Source organism: Oxyura jamaicensis, chromosome 1, assembly GCF_011077185.1.
Source record: "Oxyura jamaicensis isolate SHBP4307 breed ruddy duck chromosome 1, BPBGC_Ojam_1.0, whole genome shotgun sequence".
In the NCBI taxonomy this organism is placed as follows: Eukaryota; Metazoa; Chordata; class Aves; order Anseriformes; family Anatidae; genus Oxyura; species Oxyura jamaicensis.
In genome coordinates, this window is record NC_048893.1 from 15,345,059 (window position 1) to 15,359,025 (window position 13,967).

Below are 13,967 nucleotides of genomic sequence, written 5' to 3' on the forward strand. Positions count from 1 at the left end.
GTGCACACAGTAACATAGTATGTGTTAGAGGTAGTACTACTTCACTTTATCACTTCCTTAAATGACTTGGGAAACTACTGAGAAAAAGCGACTTTCAGATACAATAGTTAATTTCAGCAAACACTGTGGCTATTAGACAACAGTGTTTTGTGATTCACCCATCCTGGATACGGAACTTAGAAAAGTCTGGCCAGGAAATAGCCGTGAGGTCAAGTTCAGTAAGTAGTTACCTTCACAATGGAAAGGGTATGTTAGGCTACTCCCTGACCCATCCCAGAAGAGCCATCAGACTAGCAAAGGCCCATCTCCACCTCTATCCAGCTCCTTCCAGGGTTGTCCCAGGTGAGCCTCCGCACCAGAGTCTGGGGACACACACTGTCTGCTTGTTCTGGCCATGGTTTTCATTCTTTATGGTCAACAGGGTGATTGCATTGTCTGTTCACTTGAACATACAAATTATCCTGTGTTTGGGATAGGAGGTTGGCCTTATTATGTTTCCTTTACTAAAAAAAAAGTTCACAGACTTATGTTAACATATAAGCTAATTAGGCTTAATTTACGCAGTTGAATTGTAAATTACACAGTGAATTGCACTCTGAATTCCATTGACTCTTTTGACCAACTGGGAGCCTTTGGTGACTTGGCCAGAGACAGGTGCTGACTTTGGAGACACCCATATTCCTGTACTTTGTAAGACAAATTTTGCTTGAAGGTCTTTTTTTTTTTTTTTTTTTTTTTTCTCTCTTAAAAGTGTTAAATTATTCAGCAAACTACTTTTTTTTTCCAGAGAAAATTCCTGACATTTATTTTAAATGCATAGATTAAAAATAATCGTAGGATCACAGAATGGTTTGAGTTGGCAGGGACCTTAAAGACCATCTAATTCCAACTCCCCTGCCATGGGTAGGGACACGTCCCACTAGACCAGGTGGTCTGTCATCACTTGGTACAGATTAAGTGAATTAACAGATGAAATTTAAAGTTTGAAATGAGCTATGAGAAAGAATCTTCACTGATATCTTTTCCTGTTGGGAAAAAATGTCTTATAATTTCACAGTTATGTGGACCTGTGTAATATATTCTCTCTTGGGTAAGCAAGTGTAGTTTAGGTCTGTGCTTATAGAGGCTGCTCTGTTGTGTGTCAGATACTAAATGAACCTGAGCCAGTTTTCTCCTTGAAAGGTTTCCAAATACCTCTTCCTTTTTGTTTAAGTGATCAGGGTAAATATTTGTTTATGTTGTTGGGGTTTTTTTCAGCTCTTCCCACTGTTCAGGTTTTACTTTATCATTGGGGTTTTTGACAGTGCTGTGGCTAGACAGCTGTACCTCATTGATTTTTCACTCTGGACTTTCTGGAGTCTGGTTATCTTGGTGTCTAGGAGACATTTGTTATCTTGTTCATTAAATCATTACATTTCATTTCAAAATTGTTTGATTTTACAGGTGTATTTAAAGTCTCTGTACTCTTGGATTTGATGATCTTACAGGTCTTTTCCAACCTAAATGATTTTATGATTCGTATATATTGATACAGTATCTTTCCTTCCTAAGGATATCGTCTGCTTTGAATTTACAGTTCTCTTTACAAAGTCAAGTCCACATTCACATATTTTGAATGTTCTTTATGATTTTTCACTTGAGATCAGAGAGCTTTTTCTCTTCACAGTATTGCTGAAGTTCATTACAAGTTTGCCTTTTCTCTTCCCTGCTAATAGGTGTGCAAAGAAGGGAATGCTCAGAGCTGTTTTAGTCCCAGTCAGCCACCCCACTGAGTACCACTTTTTGTACTTAAGCAGCTTGAGAAAGTGAACTCCATCCTCTTAATGACATTCAAGTAAATTTTGACTTTATTTTTTTTTTTAAATAAAAATTAAAAGCACTTGAAGGTTAAACTTCAGATGTATCTACTTTCAATATCTACAAAAGCTCTGTGAGATTTGGGAACCTGTGGCCACTGTGATCTGGCCAAGGCCAAGTCAGACCGCCCACTACCAGGGAAAGTTCCTTAGAAATTCTACCCTGAAAGGATACTCTTGTTCTACACCTCACCAAAATTAAGCAACAGATCTCAAGCCTAAAGGCTCATTATTACAGTGGTCTACCAGGCAGGCAGAAATACATACCTTGTCACTGTCTTTCATGGTGAGAGCAAAACTGAAGATAAACATGCACACTTTTCTTCTTTGCCTTCATCGCAGGCATGACTTGCAGTTCTCTTGGTTTTACAAGCTCCATTGGATTATGCCTCAGAGGCATGAACTTAATCATGTTTGCTCTTGGCAGGTACGAGGATATCTCCTCAACCTCACTCTCTGTTTCTGATCGCATTAAGGGCTTTGAATTTGGTGTGCTCTGTGGCAGAAGACTCTCGCTCCCGGTATGGTAGTGCACTGCCCTGTTACCTATGTGAGCGTGAGCCTTTGAGTTCATGATACTAATTCTGCACTTCCTTTTACAAACTGGCCAGGTGTGGATGTGAACATCTCCTCTAGTTAATTTCTCTTGCAAAATAAATCTAGTCGTACAAGGTAGGGGAAATGGGGAATCTGACATTTTAACAGTAATTTTTACTCTCTTTAGTTATTGGGTTACTGAATTCATTAAATGCTTTCCCAAGACAAGCTCTGTGTAAGATCTACTCAATGACCTTGTGTGCCCCAGTTGTAATAGCATGAAAGGATAAGGTGCAGATGTATCTACTTCCAGAAATGACACAGCTTTATTTTTTCTCTCAAGAGACTGTCATCTTCCTTGAAATTATTCACAAATAGATATTTGTGTGTTCTGTCTTCCTAGAGAGAAGCTGCATTTGTAACTCTGAGCAATATTCCTTTCAGGATCTAATAAGTGCAGTCCTGTCAGGATTCTCTGTAATGATGAGGCAGAGCCATTGCAGAGCTTAATGGAGGTTCTACACCAGTTATTCAGATCTGAGTGCCACGGCTTGTTAATGAGGCTGCACTGGAGCCAGCTGGCCTATTTTGGGACGTTCTTTCTCCTGTCATCTTGCTGTCAACATAATTGATAGAAAAAATGCCTGAACCTTGGAAAAGGGACTTTCTATATATTTGTCCTATCCTCTTATCCGCGGTTGTGACTGCCAGAGGGCTAGTTCTATACATTCAGGGTTAAGACTGTAAATTTTTTAATGATCTGAAAAGTGTTCAATCCTCTCTGCCTCACTGCTCTGTTTACTCTCAGATGTTCAAATTCCTAGATAAACTGTCATCTTTCTCTGACTTTTCCACTGAGTCTCACAAGGTCCTCCTTTCAGTCCTTGTTAAGGCAGAGTGAAGTGACCTTTCATACTTATTTAGGTGCTGCAGATATTGTGTCTCAATCATGCAATCATTTGTTCTAAGGAGATAATCACTCCTCAAGGCTGTACCCAGTCTAGAGACATGCAAGTATTGTTGTGGCCTTTTCTGTCGATGATGGTCTCATGTTCAATTCCCTTAACAGTAAAGTTAATTGCTCCCTCAGAGACCATCCAATTATTTTGCCATCTTTGGGAATCTTTCCATGCGCATCTTTTTTCTAATGACAAAATCTTTCATTCTGTGTAATATCAGAGGCCTCAGGTGAACCCTGTGCCATAACAACCTCTGCCAGAAAGACATTCTGAACCACGTAAAAATTGCTAATTACTGTAGTACGCCCACAGCTTCTGGGCTCGAACCAGTAGAACCCTATATGTAGATCTTCCTCATATTTCACCTTCCTTTATTCAGTATGCAACCTACTCACACACTGACTGGCACATTTTCTATATTTGAATATCAGATAGCTAGCACTGAGAGACAGTGCTAGTGGCTGTGCAATACAGATTGCCCCACAAATCATATTCTGTAACATTTCCCAGAGAATCCTACCCAGAGAATTCAGTAGTCTGAAAATAAGTACTGTATTGTCACTTCAGTGCTATAGAACCAATTCCCGGACGGCTCACATCCAGATATTCCCTAAAGCTAAAGATGGGCCGTGGCACTGCATTCTGGGTTTAAACAGGCAGAAGTCTTCCTAATGTATTTTTGTATAGATAAGACCAGCATGACATTATTTTATTCTTTTCTCATGAAGGCATTATTGCTAGTTAAATGTTTTTCCATTTGGCTGATCTGTGACCACTGAAGTTTTTGTTAGGGTGCTGACTATACATTTAAGGATTTCTTGTCCTGGTGAGTGGTTGAAAGAGAATTTGTAAGAGAAGAAGCTCTTTAGCATCTGCACATGTCCCAGTCTTTTTTTCATGCTTGTAGTCTCATGACAAGGATAGAAAACTCATCCTTAATAGCATCAAAAACTGTAGAGGTCATTTGGTAGTTTTCAGTTCCTGGATGATGAGAGTTTTTTGTGCTATAAAGAAATTTTGTGCTAATCTTGATTAAGCATTTCACCTCTTTGCCAGCCATTATAGTAAAATTGTCTTTCTTTTGTAAGGCACGTCCTCTAGAACCTTGGTGATACGTCAAGTCAAACCTTGCTTTCAGGTATGACTTAACAGCGTGCACTTTTCATGTCTCGTTAGCAATCAAGAATTCCCTTTTTTGCTAACATACCCACCCAAATATCTTCAGGGGGTTGCCCCTTCAGTTTCTTCAGCTTTTGGAGTGGTAATTCCAGACACTTTTGGGATTGGGCCTGCCTTGGCCTCCGTGTTTGTAAGACAAGACAAAGCATGTCTGCATGTGCAAATCTCAGTTTGAGACTGGGAGGTATTGACTGTGATGTGTTATTTCTGCAAGCGAGGTGGTACAAGATTCTTCTCTATAACTGTTTGGTGACCAGCTTGTCAGAAATGGAGCTTGCTATTAGCAGTTTACTTAGTCCTCCAGCTCTTCAAGAGGTGATCCAAGTTGTATTTCTGATGGTTTGGCACATGACACAGTAACCTCTGGGGGTGGGATAAATCTATTTGAATTTTCATGCCAAAAGAGTTGTTTGGTGCTTTTTCTCTTAATATTGTTGCTGCTTGGGCTACCTCTCAAATACATCCCTAATGCCGATTTGCATCCGTCCTGGACTCAAATGCCTCTGTAGCAAGAGTTTTGGTTCAGGCCATGGTAATTCTGATACTGGTGCTTTCTGTTTGAGTGACATAGCCTACAGAATGGTGGTGCTGCAACCTTCTGCTTTCTTAGTTATGCTTCTGAGATTTCTATTTTTTCCTCACTTGTCAAAGCAGGGGTGAAGGTTATTTGTTACTTGAAACATTTTTCCATATAAACTCAATGACTCTTATGACTAAATCATTTCTGCTGCTGCTCTTGCTACCAAATTTCAAAAGTTTTTGCAGTTTCAACATGTACTGTTCAAAAAACAAAAACAAAAACAACCAACCACATTTTTTTTCATCTTTTGAAAATCTGGTATTTCACATCAAAATCCTATTGCTACAGAGACTAGAACAGATAGTTTTCAGGCTTTGAGCTGTTGAAGGGTGACATTTAAAACCAGGCGGTCAGAAGAAGTTGATGAAAATACGAATCTACTATGTAACACTTGATTGACCATAGTTTTTTTTCTGTTGTTTTTGTAAAGTTCTCCTGCTTGGACTTAAGGTATTATATTTTATAAGTTAAACCATATTAAATGGAAGGGTGCCATAAGATCTGTATGTATTTAAATTGTCACGTAAGATTTCATGTAAAAAATGGGAATAGCTTCCCTATGTACTATTATACCTGTGAAATCAGACTTCCCTTGTTGTACTGAGGATACTAGGTCCAGGATGAGAGTCATGTATCAAACATCCCATTCTAAACAGGAGTTTCAATGAGCTTCTGAAATCCTCACATGAGTTTGCATCAGTCCTTGATCCTCTTTATAATCTACTTTTAAGAACTATTTCCCCACCAGTTCTTTTTCTTTTCTCCCTCTCTCTTTCCCTTCCTCTCCCCTCCACTTCCCCTTGGTCTCCCCCATCTCTCATCCCTACAGGTTGCAGATATGGTGTAGTGTTGCTTAGAAGTTAACAGCCCATAGTTCTCTTTGCATCATTATACTTATTTTTGCAATGCCCTACCACAGTCTTGGTGAACTTATTTAAAATTATAGAGCTTTGTAAAAAAAAAAAAAAAAATAAAATCAAAAGGATTAAGGAAACTAGAAAAACAAAAATAAGAGCAACAGTAGATATTTAAATTGATATTATGTCATAACAGAAGAACATGAGTGCCCTCTAGTTCTCTTTGAAAAACCTGAAAAATATAATCAATTTAAAAGCATAATTTTACCTCTGTGTCTCCTTGGAAAATAATTTTATTCAAATAATTATATATTTTCAAGAAAGAAATAAAGAACTTGAAATTGAAGTAGCATAAGTAATAACATTCACCTTGAAAAAAAAAAAATCCAGTAGTAATTGCTAATGCATCTACTAATGGATTTACTAATAGCTGGTAAGAAATGACAGCATTATGCAACAAGTTGTATCTGAATACATGTACTTTTTTTTTTCCCCCAGAAAAAGTGCTAGTGCTGAATACTGACAGATTATTTGTTACTCTTCTGTTCCTATATACTGAAGATTTGTTTTGTGCTTTCTGGTGTTACAGCAGTGTGTTTGTAATTGCTGTTTGGGTGAACTGTAATTTAATAACTGCTGTATCTTATATTATGGTGAGATTATCATGTGTCTTCATAAACGTTTCAGAGTAAGTGTCTGTGTAAAAATGAGGCTGGTGTATAGTCTTAAATTTATTTTTGGCATTTTATTTAAGGAAAATCTACAAAAGGATCGTTTTCATGAATTTCTAAGCTGTAGAGTCATCTCTAAATAAAATGTTAATGAGAGAGTAAAAAACAGAATTTCTGATATTATCATTTCATCCCATTTAAACTTTTTATACTATTTTCTTTAAAATTAAATCTGTTTGATTTAAATTTTAACTGTTTGTCCATACAAACTAGAAGGAACATGCAATTTATTTAACAACTTGCTTAAGTTAACCAACATTTTAACACAGGACAAGTGACAGAAGAATGAAACTGCATAGCATGCCATCAGTTTTGTGACTTGAAAACTTAACTTATGTTAATCCGTCTCAGCTGTAGCTTTTATGAATGGTCTGAAGGCCCTGAGCTGATGTAGTTATATTTTCTTATAGAGGCATTCCTGGGAAGAAATGTGGAACAGTCATAGTAACAGCAGAGGAGCTGGGCTGTTGCCGAGTAAGTGTGTGTTCATTGCTTTTTGAAAAGTGAAAATGTTTTTGTGACTTACCCTACACCAGATTGTTAAAGGAAAAATACATAAATTCCTATATTTTGATATCTATAAGAAGTTAGGATATTTTTCCCTTATGAGTTACTCTTAGCTTTATGTAGTAAAGAAATAAACGGGCAAACAACTTGAATCATAAGGTTTTTGATTCTTAAATGAGTTTTAAATCTAGTCTTTGGTTCTCCAAGTAATCGTATTTTAATCTCTTAGTGTCCAATTTTTAATAAAGATCCGTTTGTTTCAGTTGTGGAATTACATTTCCATGACGGGATATTGATATTGCATGAACATCACAGTAAAATGGACCTTATAATTTAAAAACTTTATGCTAATAGTCATATTATTTAAAGAAATACCAAATTAATGTTTATTGGAAAAAGCTATTTAGATTTTTAAAAGAATCTCCATACAAGAAGTTTTATTTCAAGTTAAGACTGCCTTGGCCTATTAATGGTAGCTATAATCTTACTTATTTAATAGAAAGCAAAGTAATATCTCAGTGTGTGGGGGACAGTTGGGAATTTGGCTTGTTAAGGGGAGAGACATGGTGTGGTCATGACCTTCCCAAAGTGTATCACCACTTTTCCCCCTCCTAGGTGCTCATGGAGAAGTAGATTGGACAGAGGAGAAGGCTTACTGGTCAGAAAGCACCTGGAGCCAGGCCAGCTCTGTGGCTTCCCAGCACTGAATGAGCTAGCAACAAGCCGTAAATCATAGGGAAAAAGAGACTGGAAGGAAGAATAAGGAAGGATTATATACACAGGGTGATAAAGAAGGGTTGGAATCTGAAGGTGGGGGAGCTAGCTCAAACATGGTATATATTGAATGAGGCTGTAGTGTGTATCTTAGAAGAGTTTGCAATGACCAGATAGCAAATCTTAATGAGGAAAGCAATAATACCAGACATTTCGTGAGATCCAGGGGATCTAGAGAATACAAGATTAGATACATAAACCTACAAAAATGTCTTAAGGCTTGAAGAGATTTGTTTCTGGGGCTTAGCTTTTGCAGTTTGGTGATGTTGTTCCTTAACTTAAAACTTTCACGCCGGGTCATAAGCTGTTAATTCTTGATCTATTTCTACAATAGTAATGACTTTGTTTTTACTAATATGTCCAATACCTAATCTGTTTTGGTCTAATTGTCTTAAGTTCATTAGATATTTGAAGAAATATATTCCATAAGAAATAAATGCTTATTTTTTTTTGCCTTTTTCCAGTTTAGTTAAATTTGTGTTATTTCTCTGCAGAATTGGTGTAGTTGAATAGCACACAGGGTAAAATCTTACTTGCCTTTGTCAGACAACCTACCAGTCCTGCACTGTTATGCTAATAGGGTGCACCGACTCAGTCTCAGTTAACTCCCATTAACAGTGTCTGTGGGAGTGCACTCATACACACTACCTTTTCTCTGCTAATATTGAGTGGTGGAATAACCGACTTACAAAAAGCATGCCTCTTTGTGACAAGGATTTCTGAAAGAAGCAGTGGACACAACTTTATTTCAACTTTGATAGCAAGTGGAACCAGAAGAATTGTTGTCCTTGAACTATAATTTGTTAGAACAGATTATTCCTAATTCTGACTCCTTTAGTTAGGCTTTGTTTATTGCTTTTTTCCTTTGCTGTTACTTTTTTATTATTATTATTTATTTATTTATTTATTGAGGAAGGATCCTAATTCTCTTCTTTCTTATCTGTCAGATTTAAAGGGGAAAAATAATCTAACTGCAATTCAAGAAATTGGCTTCTTACTCATTTTTTTCTGTACACAAATGTTTGATCTGCTAGGGGATGAGTACTAACTTTGCCTTTGCTCTGCACAATGGCATCTCCTCTCAGCCTGTGTTCACATCTCTGCTTTCATTACAAGAGAATGAAACAGTAAATTCAGAGTGTTATCAAACCTGATGATATGAAAGGTGGCACTAAGTGATGGCTCTTTGATACAGATGATGTAGCAATAGGACATGCCTGTGTTACTAGTGAGAATGCTAAGTATGGTCCTGGAAAACGCCTGTCTTTCTCCTTTGTTTTGGGAAGTATTTTGGAACTTCTGGAAGTAGTGACTGATCAAAATATTCACACTATATTGGATGACAAAATGGACATATCATTTAATTGATTTCCTACAGAATTTATGCTCCTTTACCATTCCTAAGTCTAGGTTGCCATCACCCTGAGCATTTATAGGTAACCTTAAAAGAGACTGCAGATTATTTTTTTCCTGATACTCTGATCTATCCTTCAAGATCAGCTTTGCCATTCCAGTTATAACAAATCATTCGAAAGTCACAAATACATCATTAAACTCACAGTTGGAACAGGTCAGAGCTCTGTGGAGTTAGGTTTTGAGCATGTTCAAAGAGACTCCCCAGTTTTCCTGTTCCAGTGTTACTCCTCATAGTAAAAAGCTTTTTTCCTTGTATTTAAATGGAATTTCCTGTATTTCGTTTTATACCTATTGCTGGTACAAATTACTTTTTACTTATTACTGGTGCCCAAGGTTCTTGATGTCAATCCTTAGCACTAAATACCAAGACAGGCTATGAGGAACCCAGACTTTTCAGTTTCCTTTGTCACCTGGTCCCCTGCCCCAGTCAGTGGTGGATCATGTTTTCTCTAGTCTTCCTCTTGCTGACATTTTCTGGAAATGTCTAGACCTTAATTGCTAAGCCATTTGTTTTACAGAATGCAGGAGCAGACAACTGAAGGTGTAAGTCACTGAAGGAATAAGGTGTAGTTGTATCTCACTGTAGCTTTTTAATTAATTCTAACGTGTTCTTTGCCTATGCACCTACTTCCCTCAGAAGGCAGGTTTAGATGTCAGAAAGTACTAGAAAAAATCTGATTGATTTAGCACAGAACTTTATGCTTCTCCAAACAAATTCTTGGTTCCAGCAGTTCAAGTTGCACTGTAAGGACATCTGCAAGAATGTGAATGAGTAGAGAGTATCTAGAAGACAGATACCTCATTTAGTTTGTTTTCTATTTGTATTGTTAGTAGTCAATGATAATTTTCTTTTATCAAATTGCATGTTCTTTGTAATTTTTCTGTATTATCAATTTCAGGATTCAGTTTTAATGCAATTTTGTGCAAACAAACTAGACAAGAAGGACTTCTTTGGGAAATCCGATCCTTTCCTGGTATTTCATCGAAGCAATGAAGATGGCAGGTAGATAGATGCCTGTTAAGTACGTCTGCTGCTAAACAGTAGGCAACTTATTTATTTCCAGATGGTAATACAGTTTTCATTTTTTTTATATTTGTCAGATTAAGCTGCATTTCATTTATGTTTGGTGAATTTTAATAAATAATGTTATGCTGCATAGAAATAAAACTATTCTAACTAACATCAAATACTGCAGTTAAGGGTTTTAACAGTTTAATGTATGGTGAATATAGAATACAAAACATTAGTCAACATAGTTAAATAGCATGACTTTTGCTAAGATACAGCATGTCTTTAAATTAAATAGAATATTCTGAAAAAATAATCATAGCTTCAGAATATTCTAATACTTGTGTGTTGTTTTAGGTCAAAGTTCTTTATACTGCAAATTTCGAAATTTTTACAGTGTTCTAGGAAATAGAATTATAAATATCTCAAACAGAAAACTTTTTTTTAGCCATGCCTTCGCAGTAGTACCCTGGATAAGAACACAGGCCTTTGGAATTTAAGGAACATATTCTTTCAAAGGAGAATTTTAGTTACGTTTCCATGATGAGGTTTCAGAAGTATTTTAATCTTGCAACATTTAGAGAAATCAGAATGTATTAAAACATTGCATTTCGTTTGAGAGAAGGTGATTCTGGAATCTCATGGAGGTTTACATCTTTTACCTGAGACAGCCTTGGTTAAAAAAAATAAACATTAATTGGGGAACAAGAGTCAGAAAGCCAAGATTCCCTCAGCTGATTGTCTTAACTGCTAAACAAGAGTCAAATCCTCTCCAGACTTCTTGCCTTTGGGATCTGTGACTGGTTTCTGGTTGTACAAAGCCTGTTAAACCAGTGGGTTGGAGAGTGCTCTTCCCTGAACTAATTCACTGAGTGGTTGTAAGTCTGGTGGAAGTTTTGGGTGAAAACATTTTAGGTCTAAAGTTGTGTAGTGACCTAGTCTGTAATCACTCACAAATAGGTCTGTTCTCATCAGTTCTCCTTGCCTTCCTTCTCCTGCATTACACTACTCTTCTTTTCTTAGTTTGAACTTTATATGGACGTTGTATCCATGAATACAGATTACAGCTCTTTTTATTCTGTGTTTGCTGACACAAAATAAAAAGTACATAAACCCAAATATATCTTTTTTTTTTCTTTGCAGTTTTACAATCTGCCACAAAACAGAAGTTGTAAAAAATACATTAAATCCAGTGTGGCAGGCATTCAAGATTTCTGTCAGAGCATTGTGCAATGGAGACTATGACCGGTAAGCTGTAGGTTAAGCTTTCCTAGCATATACTTTTTTTTTTTTTTTTTCCTTACACATGTATTCTTTTATGGATCCGTTTTTTCTAAACAATTCAGTTATGGATGTTATTTAGATTATTTTACTTAGTATTTTGTAAGGATATTATGTATTCAGAACACCACATTAAATTTCCAAAAATGAAGCCAATATGCTAAATCTGTAGGAAATGCTAGCAGTGATGTCAGGAAAACAATTCTTCAGTCTCTATGTTGGTTAAGAAAGAGTTAGAAAGAACAAAACTAACTTGACTGGCCACTGTTACTAGTATGCACAAGGATTGATGTTAAATATATAATGTTTCAGTGAAAAAAGTACACCGATGTCTGCCTTCTTTGGTTGACATTACAATGTCAGAGGATGCTGATAAATGAGATCATTTAAAATATATAGATAGATGAGATAAGTAGATCTCATCTAGAGACAAACAGATGAGAAACCCAGACTTTAATTATGGTCTTGTTCAGATTTGATGTTTTCAGTGATTCAATGCAAAAGGGTCCATCTTTGAAAAACATGGTCATAAACCATGGTTTTACAAATGTTTTAACAATAATATCAAGCTAGTTAGTTAAGTTGAGGAATTATGGATATCATTACACTTCTTAAAAAATGGACATGCTAACTTCTAACAATATCAACAAGAAAAATTTTTAAGTCCCTTCTAATGACTTGTTATGTTGTCACTATTCATATTTTTGAAATGCATTGGGATATTGCTGTTATTATTATATACACAGGTAAATGTCTGGTAATTTATGTATCCTTGTTACCTGAAATCTGGAGTACTGCAATTATTTTAGTAAGACTCTAAGGAAGTATAGACTTATCATTAGTCATAATTCTTTTAGCAGTGTATAATGTAATATTTAGATTAAAATAATGAAAGAAATATGAAAGAAATATATGAAGACTAGAATAGGAGTATGAGTAATAGGTAAGCTGCATGTAGCCCATAGATTCAATTCAGCTTTACTTTGAGTGAAGGCTAAAGGAGAGAAAATACAAGAGATGTAAAATGTGCTTGTCTGGGTATTTCAAAGGCAAAAGGTCAAAAATACAGTTTGAATGCCTTGTAACCCCCTAAAATCTGTTTTATTAAGTTGAGTTTGGTATGGTCATATTTTATTATCTTTTATAATTTGAATGTATTTTATCAGTTCAGATAAAAAGTCAGTTAAGGTAGAACACCAGTTAATATAAAGGAGTTTTGTATTGCACTCTTCTAACCCTGAACTAATGTTCCCATCAGCAGAAGCCCAATCCTTTCTTGAAAACTATTACTACATGTAGGGAAATAAATAATTTATTTAAATTGATAATTTTCCTATGTGCGTGTCTTTGAAAGAATCTTTAATTTGGAATTTAAGTAGTTACTTTTTTCTCTACCTGACTTTTCATTTTCAGCTTCCATGTATGTAATTACTGTTCATTCATGTACATTGAAATTACTGTAGCACAAGGTCTTGCCATATCATACCTACATTACTTTATTAAGCTAATTAATCAGTGAAATGTATGAAGTAAAGTTATTTTAATCTGTTACCATGAAAGGCTAGTCTTTTGGGGAGACATTCCTTCAACTCGTAATTTACTAGCTGATGTCAGGGTGTAAACAGAAATGAACACTTGTACTGACTTGTGCTTTACTTGACTTAAACTAAGTAGTCAGTTTTGACGAAGCAGGACAGTAAGAAGTATGTATATTCACTAAGTTAAGCAGAATGCTTTCACAGTAATAAAGTTCAGTTTTTATAAGCTGCTTATTAAAAATTGAAAGGTCAAAAGCTATTTGATTTGTGATTTTTTTTTCCAGGAAAGTGGAATTGTTTTTATCATTCTTTTTGGGAATGACCATTCCTAGTGCTTCCTACATGGTCTTAGCTGCTTTATTTTGTGCCGTACTCTTCCAGTACTTGGTGTCACGTTGCTTCAAATTGGAGGAAAAAGGGTTCTCCTACATTCCTAATAATCTCCTTGTGAAGCACTCAATACAGTTACTGTCATTCATATTCATTTTTCTTTCAGTGAGATAGAAAAAAATGCAGAAATTTCATAATAAGTAAATTCTAATCAAATAGAATTTTAAACATATATGTGCATAATGCAAAGCAAAATAGTGCTCATAAATCTAGTCTCTGTACTCGGCACTGTTTACCATATTAAAGAAAAGGCTTTCATAATACTTTTTTTTAAAAAAAGATACTGTGTTAGCAGCAATATTAAAATAATTCCAGCATTCCAAAAAAAATAATAAAAAATATAATGGCATGCT

The 13,967-nt window shown here is 35.8% G+C and overlaps 1 protein-coding gene across 1 annotated transcript in view; it reads left to right on the top strand.

Annotated features, from left to right (window-relative positions):
* The window catches only part of CPNE8 (copine 8), a 102,520-nt gene that overhangs the window by 42,405 nt on the left and 46,148 nt on the right, over positions 1–13,967 (top strand). Inside the window, exons 7-9 of the mRNA XM_035338256.1 lie at positions 7,110–7,173; positions 10,296–10,399; positions 11,549–11,653. Of these exons, the coding sequence (XP_035194147.1) occupies positions 7,110–7,173; positions 10,296–10,399; positions 11,549–11,653 (273 nt within the window). The remainder of the gene's footprint in view (positions 1–7,109; positions 7,174–10,295; positions 10,400–11,548; positions 11,654–13,967) is intronic.